Here is a 20437-nt window from a genome sequence, read left to right as displayed (position 1 = left end):
CACGTTCTGGGGCCCACTGAAGGACTCTGGATCTGGGAGCAGCCGGGGGATCTTAGGAGACCCCGAGGAGCCCCATCCCGGGCGGCGGCGGGCAGACCTGAGCGGGAAGAGAGACCCTCATGCAGTCACAAGGAAATCGCCCGGTGATGCACAGACTATTTTTAAGTGACTTCATCTTTGACTCCCTGCCAGGGAGTCTCCGATCTTAAGGTTCAAAAGCTCGAACAAAGGAAAGACCAGCTTTTTGAGTGTGAAGTGATAACGCAGGGCGGTGGCTTTCCAACACAATTAAATTCTAGGTGAGCAGAGCCCACAGCTGTGGAAAGCACGGTTTGCCTGGAAAGTACAAAGTGCCTTTTTCCCGCTTTATTCATCAATAACCCTACAATTGGAGCTGACACATCCAAGCTTCAAAGTGAAAGCAAAGAGCTCAGTTTGTGAATATTAAGCGGCTTGCTGAGAGATGGTCTGACCCTTAGGTTTCAGCAGCGTCCAGTGGTGACAGAAAAGGGGCCTAACGTTCATCAGACCCCTTCAGGGCTGGGCGGCTCACTGGCCAGCTGTGGGCTCTCTCTTCTGAACTCTCAAGGTCCTGTTTTCGATTTCTAGTGGGGAAGAGATTTCTTCTAATGAGAAGGTATTTATGTCCATCCATTTAGTCACCTGCCATGGGATGCAGGGCCTGGCTTTGGCTGAAAAGAAACGTCTGCAAACTAGATTACTGAGAAACTCTTGAACCTGGCAGTTAGCACTTCTCCCCAAGTCTGCTTTCCTCTAAAAATATAAGTATTAATTTTTTTAAAAAAAGGTGGGATCTCCTGGGGGTGGATCTCTCAGAGGCCCAAGAGGCCGTGGGAAGACTCTACTGAAGACCCTCGCTGGCTGGCACCAACCCTGTGAGATGCACATGTTACCCACACGACAAACAGTAGATGTGAGAACAGTTAAAGAGCAAAACCTCATCGCTCAGCCCTGAAGTGGCGGGGGCGGGGGGCACCAAATGGGGTCACACAGTAAGTAGCACGGCTTCCTGCCATCTGCACAGGCAAGGAGCTGTTGTTCCTGTTGCACTCAATCCGGAAGACGAGAGTGAGAGGAGATCACAGCTGTCCCCTCCCTCCGCAGGGTGGCAGAGGCCAGGGTCAGCCCACAGAGGAAGGGAGCAGAGTGGCAGCGCTCAGGAGGGGAACTATCCCCTAGTATCACAAATAGCGGAGAGCAGCCACCGTTGGATGCAGTGGTCCATTGCAGAATGCAGAAGACGCGCTGGCGTGGGAGACAGAGTCCTGTGTAGTCAGAGCTGTTGCCCTGCTGTCGGCGCGTGAAATATATTGATGGCTCACGCTGGCCTGAAGCCCCATCCACGCACCGCAGAAGGGCTGTGTGCGCCGAGCGTGAACCCCTGTCCTGTCCTCAGTGCGCACACATGCACACACACACATACACACACACACATACACACACACGCGTGCACACACATATGCATTCCTGGAGTGTTTAAGTCTCCACGAAACCTGTGAGGGTCACGGGGTGGCAAGGAAGCCAGTCCCCGCAGCAAAAACTCCAGCATCCAATCCGTCCAGAGACGACCCTGGGCTCTGCTGCCTGCCACCAGCCGCTTGCTCCGCCCCCAGAGGCCGCGTGTCAGTGGCTCCTGCCTGGCTCTCTCCCTGACTCCTTCTCTCTCTCCCTTCCCTTGCACTCAGAGCCCGGTCACCTGCTGTCCCTTCTCCTGTGGGGCGGCGTCGCCCTCCTCCACTTCCGTCTTTGGACTCCTGCCCTCAGGCTCCCGCTCATCCTTACAGTCTCTCCTGAAACACCAGAGTTTTCTTAAGAGCGCGGGCACTGACAGCCACCCTGATGAGAACATTCTTACCGGGCAAGAAAAGAAAGCCACCATCGCCAAGCGAACCTCTGTGGAAAGAAAGCAGCTGGTGACGGGGAGGAAGACAGTTATTTAAGAGTAGAAGGGAAATCTGAACAGGACAGAACAGTGCGGTGACTTCAGCAGGGCGTGGTCGGGGCCTCGAAATCAACACCAGAGCTTGGGGGTATATTCAGTCACTATTTACATACACATACTATTTACATGCACATAACAATACATACATGTAACATAGTTACATACACGTAAGGACAGAGCCTGAGATGCTTGGATGGCATCACCAACTTGATGGACATGAGTTTGAGTAAGCTCCGGGAGTTGGTGATGAACAGGGAGGCCTGGCATGCTACAGTCCATGGGATCACAGAGTCGGACACGACTCAGCAACTGAATTGAACTGAACTGAACCATCTTTCGGGGCTTCCCAGGAGGTGATAGTGGAAAAGAACCCACACCCAGTGCAGGAGACAGAAGAGGCGTGGGTTCAGTCCCTGGGTTGGGAAGATCCCCTGGAAAAGGAAATGGCAACCCACTCCAGTATTCTTGCCTGGAGAATCCCATGGACAGAGGAGCCTGGCGGGCTACAGCCTATAGGGTAGCAAAGAGTCAGATGGGATTGAAGCGACTTAGCACACAGGCCCACAATTGTCTTTCAAATAAGGATACAAACTGACTCTAATTTTATTTTATAATTAATATATGTTGCTGCTAAGTCGCTTCAGTCGTGTCTGACTCTGTGCGACCCCAGAGATGGCAGCCCACGAGGCTCCCCCCATCCCTGGGATTCTCCAGGCAAGAACACTGGAGTGGTTGCCATTTCCTTCTCCAATGCATGAAACTGAAAAGTGAAAGTGAAGTCGCTCAGTCCTGTCTGACTCTTCACAACCCCATGGGCTGCAGCCTACCAGGCTCCTCCTTCCATGGGATTTTCCAGGCAAGAGTACTGGAGTGGGGTGCCATCGCCCTCTCCGATAATTAATATATAATTATTTTAATATACTGAGAAGCAGGACCTTCTCAGTGAATTCTCTGGCTGCCTTCATGAAGCTTCTGGTTAAAGGACTCAACACACTCTGCTTTGACTGGACCAGGCAAGCCACAGCTGATGATTTCAGGCAAGTCCTAGTTCTCGGGAAGCAGGACTCCTTAGAGCAAGTGGCTGGCTACTTCTCATCTTTTTACAGATGTGCTACGTTTTATACAAAGTATTGCCTGTCATTTAGCACAGAACATTTTATTAGGAACTTAGATGAGTTTTTAAACAAATCGTACACTCTGCAACAGATCAAGTCCTCTGGCCTAGAGCAGAGCTTCTCACACTGTGGCCCCCAGACCAGCAACCATGACCTCCCCTGGGAACTTGTTAGAAACGCAAGCCCTCAGCCCCACCGCAGAACTCTAGGACTGGGAACTCGGTGTGAAGGAGCCCTCCAAGTGAGGCCGACCCCCTCGTAAGTCCAAGAACCGCTGCTCCAGACCCACCGCACCTCCAGAGCCTCTCAATAGTCCATACTGAATATTTCTAGATGCCAAGGCGTGCGCTTGGTCACTCAGTCGTGTCCAACTCTTTGCAACCCCATGGACGGTAGCCCATCAGGCTCCTCAGGCAAGAATATTGGAGCAGGTTGCCATTTCCTTCTCCAGGGGATCTTCCTTCTCCAGGGATTGAATCTGTGTTTCCTGTGTTGGCAGGCTGATTCTCTACCACTGCGCCACCTGGAAAGCCCCTAGATGTCAAAACAGCCTCTGAACGATGACTTTTTTCATGGCAAGGTCCTTTGATTTACAAAAGTCTGCAGCCCAGTCCTCAGATGAGCTGGCCTCCCTCTTGGGGCTGCTCTTGGGGCTGCTCTTGGGGCATCTCTCCTGCCCACCTCTCCTGGTCCTCCACCTGGTGGGTGGGGCTGCTCCCAGGGGTGGAGGGGCGTGGCCTCAGCTGCTCTTTACCCTGGCTGTTCAGAGCCGTCTCAGCGAGGAGCCCTGAGAGGTCCCTAGAGAAAGGCTCCACGTCCCTGACCTGGAGTCACTGCTGATCGCGGGCTCCCAGGGCCCACAGCTCTCTCAGGGCCTTGTGCTCTCACCTCAACTCTGTTCACAGCGCGACGCCCTCCTGCCCACTCGGACCCTGCAGAGCGACCTCATCTCTTCTCATAGAAGTTTACCCCCCTCTCCTCTCCTCTGGGGCTCAGATTTCCCCTTGGGTTTCACAAAAAGCCAGTGGTTCTTCAATTTGAACAGGTGTCAGACCCACCTGATGGGCTTATTAAGACATAGTGCTGGCCCCGCCCAGGAGTTTCCGATTCAGTGGGTTCTCAGCCTGCAGCAGTGGAAGAATTTACATTTCTAACAAGCTCTTGGTGCAAGTTGATGCTATGGTCCAGGAATCCTACTTTGAGCATCTCTGTTGAAAACCAACATCAGTGAACCTAAAAAACTAACAAACAAAAAAACCAGTCCCCAAATGACCACACCCTTTCATCTCCCAAGAAATCCAAAGTATCCTTCAATTAAGTCAACTTATTTCACTGGTAATTAAGTTCCACTTACTGCGAAAAAAGAAGTTTTGAAGTTACTTCAATTCTTATTTAAGCCATCAGCAGAAATAGTCAATTTACTCAATGTACTCAGAGAAATGCTTTTCCTCCCAGGGGAAATAGTGTTCTCTGCAGCTTCTAAAATCTGCTGGCCCCAGCCCTGACTCTGGTTCCCTTAAGCTAAGGAGGAGCTGGGGTTGGGCTGGGGACCAGGGGTGAGAAGCTTCGCTGTCACAATTCACGACGATGGAGGATGGCGAACAGGGAGAGAGACTCTTGGCTTTGAATAAGAAGCGGGAGGTGACATCAGTAACCCTGCCGCTGACCCGAACCATCAGGCTCCAGGCTTCCTAGGGAAGCCCTGACTTCTCCACCCCTCCCCGTCCTTCCCACTAAGCTGAGCCCAGAAACAGAACCCAGCTCAATTCTCAGGGCTCTTGCCTGCATCTCCTCTCCAGAGACCACAGCAGCTGCCCCCAAGGACACAGCCCTGCTCCCCCAGCTGAAGTCTGAATCCTGGAGTGGAAGCCAGAGCGAAGTGCCAACAGGGTAAGAGCCTCATTCCAGACCTCAGAGGTCCTTCTGCAGCCCCCCCAAAGGCCAGACCCCCAGTTCATAACCCACATCAGAGCCCCCTTGGGACAGTATGCCAGTGATGGAAAACACGTAGAGGCCTGTGGTTTCGCTCTCCTGAGTTCACTGCTCTACCTGGGGGCGGGGTTCCAGGGAGGGTGGGTCTATATGTGGGCAAGGCTGCAAAGAGGGGCCGCTTATAACAAAGGGAGAGCTGTGTGGAGGGCGGGGCTACAAGGAGGGCGGGGCTTCAAGGAGGGCGGGGTTACAAAGAAGGCTGTTTGCGGGCCCAGCCAAAAGGTCACGTGTTACTTGCTGCCCCTTCTCTTTGAGAACAGAAAGTCAAACATCCCCCACCCCAGACCTAGACTAGCCTCGCCTGTTGATTCAAGCTCCAAAGGTTCAGGGAACTGCATTCAAAGGCCCCTGCTAGCTGCCTTTGGACTTCCCTGGTGGCTCAGTAAAGAATCTGAACACTGCCTGCAATGCAGGAGACTGAGGTTTGATCCCTGGGTGGGGAGGATCCCCTGGAGAAGGAAATGGCAACCCACTCCAGTATTCTTGCCTGGAGAATCCCATGGATAGAGGAGCCTGGTGGGTTATCCAAATCCCTGGGGTCGCAATGAGTTGGACACCGCTTAGAGACTAAATTACCACCAACGGCCTTTTGCTTCTCACAGTGGTTCCCCAGGAGCATAAAATAGGAGAAGTGAAACTGATCATGTCACTGCTTGATAAGGGGGGAGGAAGCACATGGACGACACTGTTTATTGGGCCCTGTTATCGTGCAGGTCACACACAGGGTCTCCGCGCCATGAAAGGGTTCGCAGCTGCCCTCCTCATCTGGACTCTGCTGTCTCCCCGGAGAGCTGGCGGGGAGGCCTGGCCCACGCACACGGCCTGCAGGAACGGGAATCTGCAAGTGCTCTACCAGAGCTGCGGTAAGTGCTTTCTGAACGTCGGTTTCTGTTTACGGGGAAGGCAAGGCCCACACGTGTGAGATGCTCAAGCGCTTTATGGGGGTGGGGGAAGGGCAGGGAGACAGCGGATGAATGGGTAGGTGTGGAGCACAGGAAGCCCTGGGCAGAGAAGCTGTCTGGCGGGAGAGACCTGGAGAGCACGACCAGAGGGCCGGAAAAGCACAGTGACTCTCTAGATCAGAAGGGAGAGGAAGATCTGCCTGCAATGCGAAGACCTGGGTTCGATCCCTGGGTCAGAGAAGAGAGGTGGCTACCCATTCCAGTATTCTTGCCTGGAGAATTCCATGGACAGAGGGTCCTAGCGGGCTACCACGCATACAATCACTAACCTCACAGAGCCCGAAAAAGAGCAGACTGACCGGTGAGTCTACCAAGTCATGAAACCTTGCCAGTTCAGGATCAGGAAGAGAAGCTTCCATCAGTTCAGTTCAGTTGCTCAGTCGTGTCCAACTCTGCAACCCCGTGGACAGAAGCACACCAGGCTTTCCTGTCCATCATGAACTCCCGGAGCTTGCTCAAACTCATGTCTACCGAGTCGGTGATGCCATCGTGGTGAAGCTTCCATGACCTCCCCCGACTGCTCACCCGGGGCTCCTCTCCAGGTTACGTTGTTTGTGAGTCGAGTGAAAAGATGGTTTATGACAAAGGAGAAGACTCCTGTCCTTCTGATGATGCTGCCAGAACTCCTCTCACAGCAGCAACGTCATTTATTCATTCAACACACACTTATCTGGCTGCTGCCAATGCCACGGTTTTCTCTAGCTCTGGACATGATAAGAGGGATGAGCCAAGGCTGTTACCCCACCGGTCAAGCGTAGACAGCAACCAGCATGCAGCCTAGTGAATAGAGCGCAGGGAGCTGCCGTGATCAGGGTCTGAGCCGAGTCTTTGGAGGGTATGTTTGTTTTCTGGGGCCATCAAAACACCACGGGCCGAGGGGCTTCAACAGTAGAGGCTGCAAGTCTTGCAAGACCAAGGTGCCAGCAGGACTCGTTGCTCCTGGGCTTGCAGGTGGCCTCCTCCTCCTGTCTTCACCTGCTCTTTGTTCTGTGCCCACATGTCCCTCGTGTGTCTGTGTCCATTCTCATGAGGACATCAGTCATAGCGGATTAAGGCCCACCCATCCAGGAAGATCCCCCGGAGGAACAAGTGGCAACCCACCCCAGGAGCCTTGCCTGGGAAATCCCACGGACAGGGGAGCCTGGCAGGCTGCAGTCCATGGGGTCGCAAGGAACCAGACAGGACTGGGTGGCTGAGCACAGATACACACGTTCAGTTCATAAAGGGGGCCTGAGTGGGGAGAAATGAGCCCAGTCTCAGGATTGCATGTTGAATGAAGATGAAAGGGACTGGCTCACGAAGTCATGACCTTGTGAAACATGACATCTTGGCGGTAGACAGGGGGCAAAATGCTGCTCAGACTGTAGGCAGTGGAAAGCAGATGCCTGTTAAGTACCCAAGCCGGCCCCACAATATGCCAACGAGGGTCATCAATGTTACACTGAGCAGAAGCTGGGCCCTACGACTGGCACCCAAGGAGTGCCTCACAGATGTCCGGACTTGACTCTTAAAAAGAGGGAACATCGAAGACTGAAATACACACACACACACACACACACACACACACACACACATGCACAAATTTTGTTTAATGTAGAAGAGAAGGAAAGACTGGGTGCTGGAAGTGTTCATCGCCTTCCTCTTGCTCTTCCCTTGGGGATGGGATGCTTTCTGCTGGCATCTGTTCATCTTCAGGGCAGGATGAGAAGCAAAGCTTGAGATGAATGCGCCGCTCAGGATTTGTTTTTCCAGTTCACCCTCCCACAAATGGTTGCCATGGCTGGTCCACCCCTCAGACCAGCCTGCAGCCTGTGTCCAAGCCTGGCAACCACCTCTCCTGCCGCTGCCAGGAGCAGATGCTCCAGGGAAACGGATCATGTCGCTGCAGCCTGGGCAGAACCCCTCCCTCTGAAGAGGCGGCTGCTCTGTGGAGTCAATGAGTGCTGGTCACACCCTTGCTCTAAGCACTCAGTGGAAGAAATGAGGGAGACGCAGTTCTAGTCCAAGAGCAGCGGGAGGAGGGGCCAAGCAACAGGGTGAACGCCTCGTGGGAAGGGCTGGACTGGAGACGGCAGGGATGCGATGATGTCTGGAGAGGGTGAGGCTGAGTCTAAGCCACCAGGGAACCTGTCCTCAAGCTTGAGTTCAACCATGTGGGATGATGAGAACAGTGATTACAGCATCTCATGTTCATAAAGGGCACATGTGTTAGGCGTCACACTAAGTACTTTCTAAGCGTTATTTTTATTTACAGATGTGTAAACTGAGGGTGCATGCTAAGTCACTTCAGTCATGTCTGACTCTTTGCCACCCCATGGACTGTAGCCCGCCAGGCTCCTCTGTCCATGGGATTCTCCAGGCAAGAATACTGGAGTGGGTTGCCATGCCCTCCTCCAGGGGATCTTCCAACCCAGGGATCGAACCCAGGTCTCCCGCATTGTGGGCAGATTCTTTACCATCTGAGCCACCAGGGAAGCCTGAGAATACTGGAGTGGGTTGCCATGCCCTTCTCCAGGGGATCTCCCGGAACCAGGGATGAAACCTTGCATCAGACATGATGAGCAGTGAAACAGCAACAGAGGGTGAGTGACGTCAGATAACTTTTCTGACGCCACCAGGTGGCAGCGGCAGAGTGACGCCCTCCAGGGGCACAGGACAGGCATTAAGCAAATATCTGTGGAGTTAAAATGCATTGATTCCAGGCCACTCTGAATCAACTGGCGTCTAGAATGTTGTCAGAAGGCAAATGGCGTAGGGGTGGGAGCGGGAAGGAGCATTTAGGCCGAGGACCATGTGAGTGAAGGCTGGGGAGCAGGTTTAGCCTCAGGGGCTGGGGAAGGGCTGGGACACGGGGGAGGGTGAGCGATGAGGCGGGAAGGGTGAGCAGAGCCCAGGAGTGATGGGTGACTTTAACGTGTCAGTGCAGCCAGGGCCCGGGATGCTCCGATGGCTGGTTAAACATCATGTCCGGGGTGTCTCTGAGAGGTTTCCAGAGGAGATGAGCGCTGGTGCGGTGGACTGAGTAAAGCAGATGGTCCTCCCGGTGCGGGCGGGCAGCTCCCAACCTGTGAGGCCTGACGCCCGCACAAAGGCGGGGGCAGGGAGTACTCACTCTCTGCCTGACTGTGAGGCTGGGGTGCCCATCTCCCACCTGCAGTGTCTCCACCCTGGGTCTCAGGCCTTCAGGCCACACCAGCGGCCTTCCTGGGGCTCCGGCTCACAGATGGCAGACTCTGAACATCTCAGGTTCCATCATCACACGAGCCTACACCGTGTAACAAGTCTCTTTCTAGGACAGATACAGATATGTGTCATGATCACCAACACGTCATGACCTGTGCGGGGGTTGGAAAAGAATCTCCAGGCAGGATGAAAGGAGAATAAAGTTTATTAGAGTGGGAGACGCTCTTAGAACAGCGGGCTGGCTCCAGGGAGAGCCAACCCTTTCAAGGGCTAGTAGCCAATGTTTATAGCCTCAAAACAGAAAAAATTCCTACTGGAAAGGGTGGCATTAGGTGGTGGGTTAAGATGGTAGAGGGTGGCTAACAGCGTAGAAATTTTACCTAATATGGAGTCAGGGAACTGGCCACTGGCCGGAGGCCCACGGCAGCAGTTGCTATGGGTTCGGTCAGTTCCAGAGATGTTTGTCCTGTGACCTTGGGACAGGACTCCACACAGAGGGCATAGGTTCAATCCCTGGTCTGGGAGCTAAGATCCTCTATGATGCATGGTGCAGCAAAAGAAAAAAAAAAACCAATAATCCAGGAAGGAATTTCTGGGAGCCTACATTAGCATCATTTCAACATCCTTAATGTCAGAGGGAGACTTTGATGTACACCGGGGTCAGCAGAGAGGAAAGTGGTGTCCTGGGAGCTCCCCCAGAGATGGGTCTCCCTCCTATCTTGCCAGCTATCGAGCTGTGGGGGACCGAATGGCTGCACCCCCCTCCCCGATGGAGAAGCCCCCTCAGCTACTGCATTCGCTGCAGGACAGACTCTCAAGGTATCCCACCAGTGAGGCCTGTAAAGACTGTGCTGTGATGCTGCATCCAGGCCTGGGCTTTAGATGTCTTTGGGCACAGCGGGCTCCTGGAATCCCTGTACAGGTGTGTTCACATCACGATCGTCCACGGATGTGGAAGAATCAGCAATCAAGGATTCGCTGTCTTCCGGGTTTAGCGCTTCCTTTCCCCCTTCTCTGCTCGTTTTATAATCTCAGTGGGAAGGGGAGATCATAGGCTAAAAACTGTTCTGAACAATATAAAAATCCTGAAGGTGAAAGAAGGAACTTCACAAGCAGTTACTGGGCGCTGGCCTTAGACCAGGAAGTGAGCAGAAGTGTCTGAAAAAGCAGAAGTCCTGCTCCGTCCAAATGCTGGTGCTGCCGCAGAGAAGAGGGTGACAGTCTTTACAAAAGCAAAGGGGGACTTAGAGCAGTCGGGGGGCCTCTCTTCTGTTAAATCCTAGGGCAGTTTCCAGGGCCAGAAAAAACCCAGGGCCCCCCCTCGCATACCTGCCCAAATGTCCACCAGTGAGGTTATTTCTGCTTCTGTCACATAAAGACGGGAGGTGGATCACGAGAGTGCAGGTGATGAGAAGATGAACCAGAGATTGGGGGAACAGAGCCGGGAAGGGAATAACGAAGCCAGCACGTGGGGGCAGGGAGGTCGGGAAACTTACAACAGGGGAGGCCGCGTGAGGCCTAAGAGCTTGCGGTCTGGAGTCCGCAAACCTCACTCCAGCCCCTGGGCAATCCTGCTTCCTCTCCGGTGATAGTCAAGAGGGTATGTGAGTTTCTTGCGGTGGCGGTAACAAGGTACCACTTGACACTTAGCGGCTTTAAAGAATTCTTAAATCCTGAGAGTTTTGGAGGCCAGGAGTCCAAAGTCAGTTTTGCTGGGTCCAAGAGGACCCTCCCTCAAACTCCCCAGGGAAGGAGACTGTCCTCGCCTCTTCCAGCATCTGCATCCCTGGCTCACAGCCCCTTCCTGCATTTCCAAAGCCAGCAGCACAGCGTCTGGCGTCCACGGTCACATCCCTTCCTTCTTCCATGTCCTGTCTCCCTCGGCCACCCTCTTGGGAGGCCCCCTGAGATTAGGACGATCTCACAGTCTCAGGATCCTTAGCACAGTCAGTTCTGCACAGTCCTCTGTGCTACCTGAGGGAAGACTCACAGATCCTGGGGATGGAGACATGGATATCTTTGGGAACCATTCTCCAGCCCACTGCACTAGGGATAAGAATCTTATCAGCATCTCAGGGCCGTGTGAGAATCAGGTGAAATGTGATGAGCATATACTAAGCGCTCAGTAAGTCTTTGCTGCTGATGACTTGTGAGATACTTCACAGTCACTAGGGGTATATTTGACCACAAGCTTCCTAGAAGTTGGGACTTCCCTGGTGGCTCAGACAGTCAAGAATCTGCCTGCAATATGGGAGACCTGGGTTCGATCCCTAGGTCAGAAAGATCCCCAGGAGAATGGAATGACAACCCACTCCAGTATTCTTGCCTGGGAAATCCCATGGACAGAGGAATCTGGAAGGCTACATCCATGGGGTTGCAAGGAGCTGGACATGACTGAGCAACTAACGTTACACCGTTTACAAAATCAAACCAGTTTTTAAGGAGATGTCCAGCTTTTCCTGACCCTGGGATAAGCCGTGAGGAACTTCTCTGTATCGTAGATGTTACCCTGGACAGCATTTCCACAGGCAAAGCCACAGTGACTCATGCCTGGTGCCCTCAGCGTGGACCACGGGCTCGTCACCAAAATGCAACTGGAGATGATTTTGCAAAGGGCTGCAGTGGAAGCTTCTCTGAGTGTGGCCCTTGCAGGTCTGAGTTGCTCAAGGGGAAGTTGGGTGCCCATAGGAACGAGTGAGTTAGACGCGGTCCAGGACTCACTGCATCCGTGAATGTCATTGTGGCCATTGCTGCTGTTACTGCTGTGATGGGGTTTTTGGTAAGAGCTGGAGAGCAGTTGTATTTTCTGACAACAGCCTTGAGTGTAGATCCTAGTGTTGTCAGTTAACATTCCTTGACATCAACCAGACAAAGAGGAGGGTCAGAAAAAGTAAGAGACGTGTATACAGGTGGGGAACAGGTGCTCCCCTCCAAACCTCAACCCCAAACAACGGTTCGGGAGAGGAGGTTAACTGAAAGAAAAGGGCCACCCGCCCAGGAACTGTGTGCCATCTGGCTTGGTTCCTTCTCTGGGAAGCCATGTGATGCTCCAGGACTTCCCTCTAGGATGTAGAGTAGCCGAGTGAGCATCTCGGGAGCCCTCTGCGGTCCTCCAGGGACCAAGCGTGTCCATCTGGGATCTGGGTGCAGCCCCGGGGGGGCATTCCTGTGCAGCAGGCAAAGGGCAAGCTGGCACTGTGAAGGACCCACCTCCTTGCGAGGGACCCAACAAGGCTGAGCTGTGCCTCCGCGCCTTCTTGAGAGTCTGCGCCAGTTTCCCCCGCAGAGCCTCTCTGCCTCCGGAACAGAAAGGGGTGGGGGGCGGTAACCAGCCAATGGCTGGGAAGAGGAAGAAAAAGATCGGGGGCCCATAAGGCGCTGCTTCCAAGCCTCAGTTCAGCTCAGTTCAATCGCTCAAGTCGTGTTCGACTCTTTGCGACCCCATGAATCGCAGCACGCCAGGCCTCCCTGTCCATCACCAACTCCCGGAGTTCACTCAAACTCATGTCCATCGAGTTGGTGATGCCATCCAGCCATCTCATCCTCTGTCGTCCCTTTCTCCTCCTGCCCCCAATCCCTCCCAGCATCAGAGTCTTTTCCAATGAGTCAGCTCTTCGCATGAGGTGGCCAAAGTACTGGAGTTTCAGCTTTAGCATCAGTCCTTCCAATGAGCACCCAGGACTGACTTCCTTTAGAATGGACTGGTTGGATCTCTTTGCAGTCCAAGGGACTCTCAAGAGTCTTCTCCAACACCACAGTTCAAAAGCATCAATTCTTCGGTGCTCAGCTTTCTTCACAGTCCAACTCTCACATCCATACATGACCACTGGAAAAACCATAGCCTTTACTAGACAGACCTTTGTTGGCAAAGTAATGTCTCTGCTTTTCAATATGCTATCTAGGCTGGTCATAACTTTCCTTCCAAGGAGTAAGCTTCTTTTAATTTCATGGCTGCAATCACCATCTGCAGTGATTTTGGAGCCCCCAAAACTAAAGTCTGACACTGTTTCCACTCTTTCCCCATCTATTTCCTATAAAGTGATGGGACCAGATGCCATGATCTTAGTTTTCTGAATGTTGAGCTTTAAGCCAACTTTTTCACTGTCCTCTTTCACTTTCATCAAGAGGCTTTTTAGTTCCTCTTCACTTTCTGCCATAAGGGTGGTGTCATCTGCATATCTGAGATTATTGGTATTTCTCCTGGCAATCTTGATTCCAGCTTGTGCTTCTTCCAGCCCAGCATTTCTCATGATGTACTCTGCATAGAAGTTAAATAAGCAGGGTGACAATATACAGCCTTGACGTACCCCTTTTCCTATTTGGAACCAGTCTGTTGTTCCATGTCCAGTTCTAACTATTGCTTCCTGACCTGCATACAGGTTTCTCAAGAGAAATCCAAGCCTCCAGTGGGGGGTTAACCCTGCTCCCGGGAGCACAGTGAGGTCAGTGGGGGGTTCACCCTGCTGCCGGGGGCCACAGTGAAGTCAGTTGGGGTTCACCCTGGCTGCTGCGAGCACAGTGAGGGCAGCAGGCTCCCCTGAGTGCGGCCTGGCATCTCTCCTCTGGCTGGGTGGGTGCTGCGTGAGCCCCAGGAGAAATCCAGAGGAGCACGATCAGGGCTCCCTTCAGCTGTCCACCCTTAGCATCCTTTCCCATAGCTGCGGCCTTTCTATTCGGGGTCTTCTCTGTGTTAGTGTTCAGTTCTATTAAGAGGTTTTCCTGGTGGTTCAGTCAATAAAGAATCCGCCTGCAGTGAAAGAGATGAGGGTTTGATCCCTGGGTCAGGAAGATCCCCTAGAGAAGGAAATGGCAACCCACTGCAGTATTCTTGCCTGGAGAATTCCATGGACAGAGGAGCCTGGCCACAGTGCTTGAGGTCACGAGTTCCACACAGTTGTAGCAACTAAACCGCCACCGTGGTCTATTAAAATATCCCTTTAAACAATTAAACTCTATTTGCGTAACCAAAGCTTTGTAAATTTAAAAAATTGGTTTTATCACAGGCATACATCCATGGGTCGCAAACTTACTAGTAGAATTGTCTTAAGCAGGTGAACAAATACAACCAATTTGCTTAAATGCTTTAAAATCTTTAAAATCATACAAAGTAAGCACAGGTTATCACAGTGACTGTTCACTTACTAGGACCCTTTTCTTAAACTAGTGTCAAGATATTGGTTGTTCAGTCGCTCGGTCATGTCCAACTCTTTGCAACCCCATGGACTGCAGCACACCCAACTTCCCTGTCCTTCACCATCTCCCGGAGCTTCCTCAAACTCATGTCTATTGAGTCTGTGATGCCATCCAAGCATCTCTATGTGGATTTTACTTAATCATCTCTACACCGATATTTATTCTTCCTTGTATTCTTACTTTTTTTGGAGTTATAGCAATGGAAGTGTGAAAGTGTTAGTCACTCAGTTATGTCCAACTCTTTGCGACCCCACGGACTGTAAGCCCGCCAGGCTCCCCATCCATGGAATTCTCCAGGCTTGAATACTGGAGTGGGTAGCCAATCCTTTCTCCAGGGGATCTTCCCGACCCAGAGATCGAACCCAGGTCTCCCGGATTGCAGGTAGATTCTTTACCATCTGAGCCACGAGGAAAGCCCAATTATAGCAATAACTAGGTCAGTATTTTCCAAGGGTATGTTCCAGACCAAACATAAAGCCTGTCATTCAGACTAGCCAGAACAAAGGTTTTAAGTTACCAATCAATTGATCCTGGGCCTGGTCGGCCAGCAAGTTGACATCTCTGCACTTGAACTTGACCTATTACATCCTGAAGACCTTTCAGCCCCTTCCTGTCTCAGGGCTCCCTATATCCTGCTGCTTCTCTGGCCACTGATGTGTGTTTCTCTGGGTCATTGTGAAGCCACCATACCATCATTATGCATCAACCTGGCCTGTCAGCATTGCTGGAAACATACACCCACCACCCTAATGTCAGAAATACAGTGAGGGGATCATTTAGCAGCCACAACAGATTTTATCTTCTGCACAGCTGAGGCTCACCTTAACATATTTAGCAAACTTATTCTCTTAGAACATAGCACTGGGTTATCTTTTTACTTTGTGTTTGCTGATGCTGGTTTGACTCTCGTCCAGCTTTCAGTCCAATTTTTACATAAGACCACTTGAGCTGATCAATCCTTCTGTTTCAATTTTTTCCAAGCCCTTGTGTTCATATATATATATTTATACACATTTTATATATATACACACACACACATGTTTTTTTCCTGGCTTATTCACGATGCTTTGTCTTCACTCCTACCTACTTACAAAAATAGAAACAAATCCCGTGGTTCTCTCTAGCCTATCCAAACTGGTGGAGACGTTCTGGATCCCCAAAGAACTAAGAACAAGGCTTCATGCCCATCCAGGGTTTGTGATGTGACGCAACTTCCTTCCTGTCTGTGCTCAGGCTGCCTCACCCAGACAGGCCTGAGAAGTGACTCTGAAAGGCAGAATCCCCAGAGGTGACGTCTTCAGGAGCCCCGCACAGTGGGCACTGCCTTTCTTCCTGGTCCCAGAATCTGCCTGGTGGCACCCGAGTCCGCAGAAGGGAGCAAGTCCCTGGCGGCCCCCTCCCACCTGCCCCCTCCCGGTCAGAGAAGGCATTACAGCTGCCCACCCCCGGCATCGGCTCGCAGTCTTTTTCAGCTCCAAGGCCAGCACAGAGGACTTGGTCTCTCCGACTGCGGTCTGCAGAGGCTGTGAAGCTGCAGGCGGAGTGGAAGGAGGCACGCTCCAGCCTGGGCGGGGTTCCTAGAGCAGCTGCCGGGTTCGGCCTCACGCTCTGTGGGGCTCAGGCATCCGTCCCTGACCGGGGCCTTGTGGCCGTCTACTGTGGTCCTGGATGTTACTTGGCCTTGAAAGGAGCCTGGCAGCCAGGGTCTGTCCATGATGACCTATTTCTCCACAACCTGGTGCTCTGCAGGCATATGGGGAGGGGTCAGCATCCTTCCACCCCCACGCCCGCACCCAGCAGGCACGGGGCAGACAGGGGACCTCTTACAGAACTTGGAAATGTTCTGGCCAGACAGAACCCCAGGGCTTCATTCCAAGCGTCTCCTCGTCCAGAAGAGGAAACTCGGAGCCAGGGAAGTAGCGTGTTCTGACCACAAGCCACGGAGCAGCGTGGCGGCCGCTCCGCCCCCGAACCCTCCTGGGCAGCCCTGCCTCCTGTCTCCTCCGTGGCGTGGCCGCCGCTCCGCCCCCGAACCCTCCTGGGCAGCCCTGCCTCCTGTCTCCTCCGTGAACACCAGGGTGTGAAACGCACCCGATCTCAGATCAAGGATGGCACCTACACTGCGACCAGACCCTCTCCTTCCTACTCACACCCCCGATCCTCTTTCTAGGCAGGCCTTCTCTGAAAGCCATGTGCCCACATCCCTTCCTGCCAGGCCCGGGCAAAACAAGACCCTCTGTGTCTGCAAGACTTGAGGGGGCTCATTTACAATACTGAGAGGACCATTTAGTTCCATAAAAGTTCTATCACTGCCAACTGTACATAGAAGTGACATGGTTCCAGAGAACAGTGAAGGCGATGCTTGTTTAGGAGGAAAGCTGCCTTCTCCTGTGGTATGAGCCCCGTTGAGGGTTCTAGCAGTACTTAGGAAGCAGATGACCGTCACAGAGAACAATGATGGAAATGGGACAGGTGACTCGGACCCCAAAGCCCACAGCTTGATGCCAGCAGCCGGCTTCTTCTGGTCCCTTCTCCATGTGTACAAAAGCTTGCTGAGAGCAGCCAGCTTCTGGCATCAAGGACGATGCCCAAGTCCCACCTGCGTCCCCCGGGATCGGCAGGCTCAGGTCTAGAGCCTGGATGGTGCCTATTCTGGAAGCACAGCACTGGAGGCCTGGTTCTCTGGCATCGATACTCCAGTCTGGCCGGCACGGAGCCGCTGGAATCCAAGCCGGATGGAGAATGGGCAGGGAGATCCTCTCCCAGGGAGCACAGCTTTTCTGCCTCACACTTAGCTTTGGTTTTAACTAAACGAAAGAGCAATTCTTGTGTCAGTGAATATGCACATTTCAAAAAAAAAAATCCCGGAGGAGGACAGAGCATTGCCAGTGGCTGTTGGTTTATTTGAAGCAGCGGCTGAACAGCAAGTATCGTGTCCAATCGTGTCTGAGGTTTTAGAGCCAGTCGCCAAAACAAGGAGCAGGAGGCGCCTGTGCAAATGCTGCTGATTCCCAGGGTCTCAGGGACGCCGCCTTCCTGGGGGAGCAGACCTTCAGGAAGGCAGTGACGGAGAAGCCAGAGAGCAGAGACCACTGTTCCCTTCCTGCCTGACTCGTCATTGCCTTACCTCTCACCCGCTCCAGAGCCCGAGTCAGATGCTCAAACACCTTCATGGAAAAGGCAAGTTGTGAAGGAAGGGGGTCAGTTGTAACACACAGTAAAAGTTGCAAGGACTAGAGGTCATCTCATCTCAAGGAGGAAACTACTGTTCCGCTCCATTTGATCTCCAGGAGGGATTTGGAGACCTAAGACACCCAACCTTCTCCTTTTTCGAAAGAAAAGCTCCTAATTGAGAAGCACCGCCTCCTGATTTATGAACATGGCAGCTGGCCTAGGTGTTCCTTAACCTCGTGAAGGGCAGCGACACAGCTCTGAGAGCTTGGGGTAAATCAGGCTCTAGCAATTTACAGCCTCTGCTGTAGAGAGAGGAGATGTTAGTCTGGTCACACCTTTTTTTTTAGATGCCTCGTCCTGAAGGCTTTCCCTTCCTGGATGCAGAACATCTCAAAAAAAAAAGCATCTTACTGTTCAGTTTTACCATCTCTATCCTCTGTATCAAAGTGATATCACCACGTGAATCCCCAAGAATTACAAATACGTAACTTAGGTGTGTGTGTGTGTGTGTGTGTGTGTGTGCTCAGGCATGTCCGACTCTTTCGCGACTCTATGGACTGTAGCCCGCCAGGCTCATCTGTCTGTGGGATTTCCCAGGCAAGAATATGGAAGTGGGTTGTCATTTCCTCCTCTAGGGGATCTTCCCAACCCAGGGATTAAACCCATGTTTCTTGCGTCTCCTGCATTGGCAGGCAGATCCTTTACCACTAATGCGAAGCCCCCAAAGTAAGGAATCCACCTACTCAATTCAGAGTGTCCTTGCTAGCCCAGGAACCGAGTGTTCAAGTGCATCCAGGTCGTGCTATTTCCGTCAGCACCCCAACACCTGACATTGCTAGGTAGATTTTGGCCCAAATCTGTTGAACTGTTTCTTGCCACCTACAGTCATCACTAAAATGTGTATTTCTATTACAAAAGGGCAAGAAAGCAGGAGGCCTGAATATGAAGGACTCTGAAGATAAAACTATTTCTTTGCTGTCATCTTTGAGTCCACAACATTTAGCACCATATACGTCATCAACAGTCATTACAAATTAGTGGAGTAGGTTTAAGTTATAGGGTTTCCTGAGAAATGACCAGTGACACAAGGAATCAAGTGCAAATTTATTTGAGAAATGATTCTTGGAAGAACCAAAAGAGAGTGAAGAAGTGAGTCAGGGAAGAAAAGGAAGCCGATCAGGTGACCACTGTGGGCAGCTGAAGCCCAGTCCTTCTGGGGCTCCTGGGAGACCCGAGAGACGTGCCTGGGGTGGTCAGATCTGAAGGGAGAGGGAACTGGAGTGTTAGTCTGGCCACTTCTGTGTGTCATGGTGGTTCCTGGGTACGTTGTTTCCCCAGCACGTCTGGCCTGACTGTGTACAGAACAAACTCACTCCCACACCCAGAGAAAGCCCTCAGGCAGAGCCATGGAACTTTCAGGAAGACTTTGGAGAGAATAAATGCCCTGCTACAGTGTCCTTGTGCATTGAAATCCCTCCCATACACAAAAGCATCCATAAACAGGACACTGGTGAGAGAGACCAAGACAGCCCATAAAAAATGACCAGCACACCCTGGAACGGGCATGCTGCGGCCTCCACAGGATGGAAAACTGTCTTGCTATAAAATCTGTGGCTAAAATGTGACACAGATCTTTCTATACACATAGCTGAGCTTGCCTAAAAGAACGGGAGATCTCTGGGAGCCAGAATGGAAAGAAAGCACAAACGCAGGATGCAGAGGGCACTGAGGTTGTGTCTGGCTCAGGCCCTGAGTTGGTCTCCACGAGCCAGAACACGGCTTCAGCAGCTGTGTGCACGTCTGGTCACTGCGGCCTGTGCGGAGCAAAATGGGACTTGATCCCATCGTGAAGCCAGGACCTGCCGAGAGTGACAGCCCCAATAAACAGTGGATGAGAAACAAAGGAACTTACTGGACTCTGTGCGGCCTCTGGAGGAAATAACGCTTCTCTGAGAACCAGGAGCTCCATACCTGATATCAACACAGTTTTGAGGCTCAAGTGTGTAGTCCCTTCATGATCCAGGCGATCCCAAATCTAGAAATCACATTAAAGTGGGCCTCACCGGGGAATACCTGAGACGTGTTGGCAGAAGAAAATGTCAGTTTTCTCCAGAGGAACACCTACTCTCAATTTAACTTTCACACGATTTCTGAAGATTCAGCTTGCAGTCCAAGATTTAAGACCACAAGGAAATAAACCACCATAAGGCAAAGGCAGCAGAAAAACAAAACGCAGAATTCTACCCCGAATACATTAGATTTGGAAAATGTGAAATACAGACTGTAGAAGAGAGAACACCTGATTTGTTTAAAGAAGTGAAAGAGAGAATCTAAAACACGAGAAAGGAAAAACAGAACGTCAAAAAAAAAAAAAAAAAAACCTGAAAGATTTGACAAAGAATCAAACAGAAGCCCTTAAAATATTTAATTGTTGAAATACAAAGCCTCATGGCTAGGTTAGAACACAGATTTAAAAATGGCCTAGAGAGAGGGACCCCCCTGGTGACCAGTGGCTAAGATTCTGTGATGCCCGTGCAGGCTCGGTCTCTGCTCAGGGAACTAGGTCCTGAATGCCACTTAAAAAAAGAGAGAATCCTGCCTGTCGCAACAAAGATGCCGCGTGTCACTAACTTAGAGAGAACTAATGAACTGGACAAAAGGGCGGTGATATTACTCAAAATGCATCACAGAGAGATAAAGAGATACAAGTTTCAGCTACAAAACAAAATAGAAAAAACAGGGAAAATGCAATTTCTGAAGAAAAATACTGGAATTTTCTAGAATTAATGAAAGACCTAAACCACCAAATTCACTGCACACAAATTCCATGTGGGATTCATAAATAGAATACCAAA

At 51.7% G+C, this 20437-nt stretch overlaps 1 protein-coding gene across 3 annotated transcripts in view; it reads left to right on the top strand.

Moving 5' to 3' along the window:
- The first annotated feature begins 4822 nt into the window (after positions 1 to 4822).
- The window catches only part of LY86 (lymphocyte antigen 86), a 42341-nt gene continuing 26726 nt past the window's right edge, over positions 4823 to 20437 (top strand). Inside the window, exons 1-2 of one of the 3 annotated variants that reach the window (XM_061398932.1) lie at positions 4823 to 4968; positions 5784 to 5933. In XM_061398932.1, the coding sequence (XP_061254916.1) occupies positions 5807 to 5933 (127 nt within the window). In that variant the 5' untranslated portion in view covers positions 4823 to 4968; positions 5784 to 5806. Of the gene's footprint in view, positions 4969 to 5357; positions 5493 to 5707; positions 5934 to 20437 lie in introns of those variants that run through there. The other 2 variants (XM_061398933.1, XM_061398931.1) reach the window with 2 other exon arrangements.

The sequence above is a fragment of the Bos javanicus genome, chromosome 23 (assembly GCF_032452875.1).
Source record: "Bos javanicus breed banteng chromosome 23, ARS-OSU_banteng_1.0, whole genome shotgun sequence".
In the NCBI taxonomy this organism is placed as follows: Eukaryota; Metazoa; Chordata; class Mammalia; order Artiodactyla; family Bovidae; genus Bos; species Bos javanicus.
Note: the sequence above shows the minus strand (reverse complement) of the source record. Positions and strands in the feature narration are given on the sequence as shown.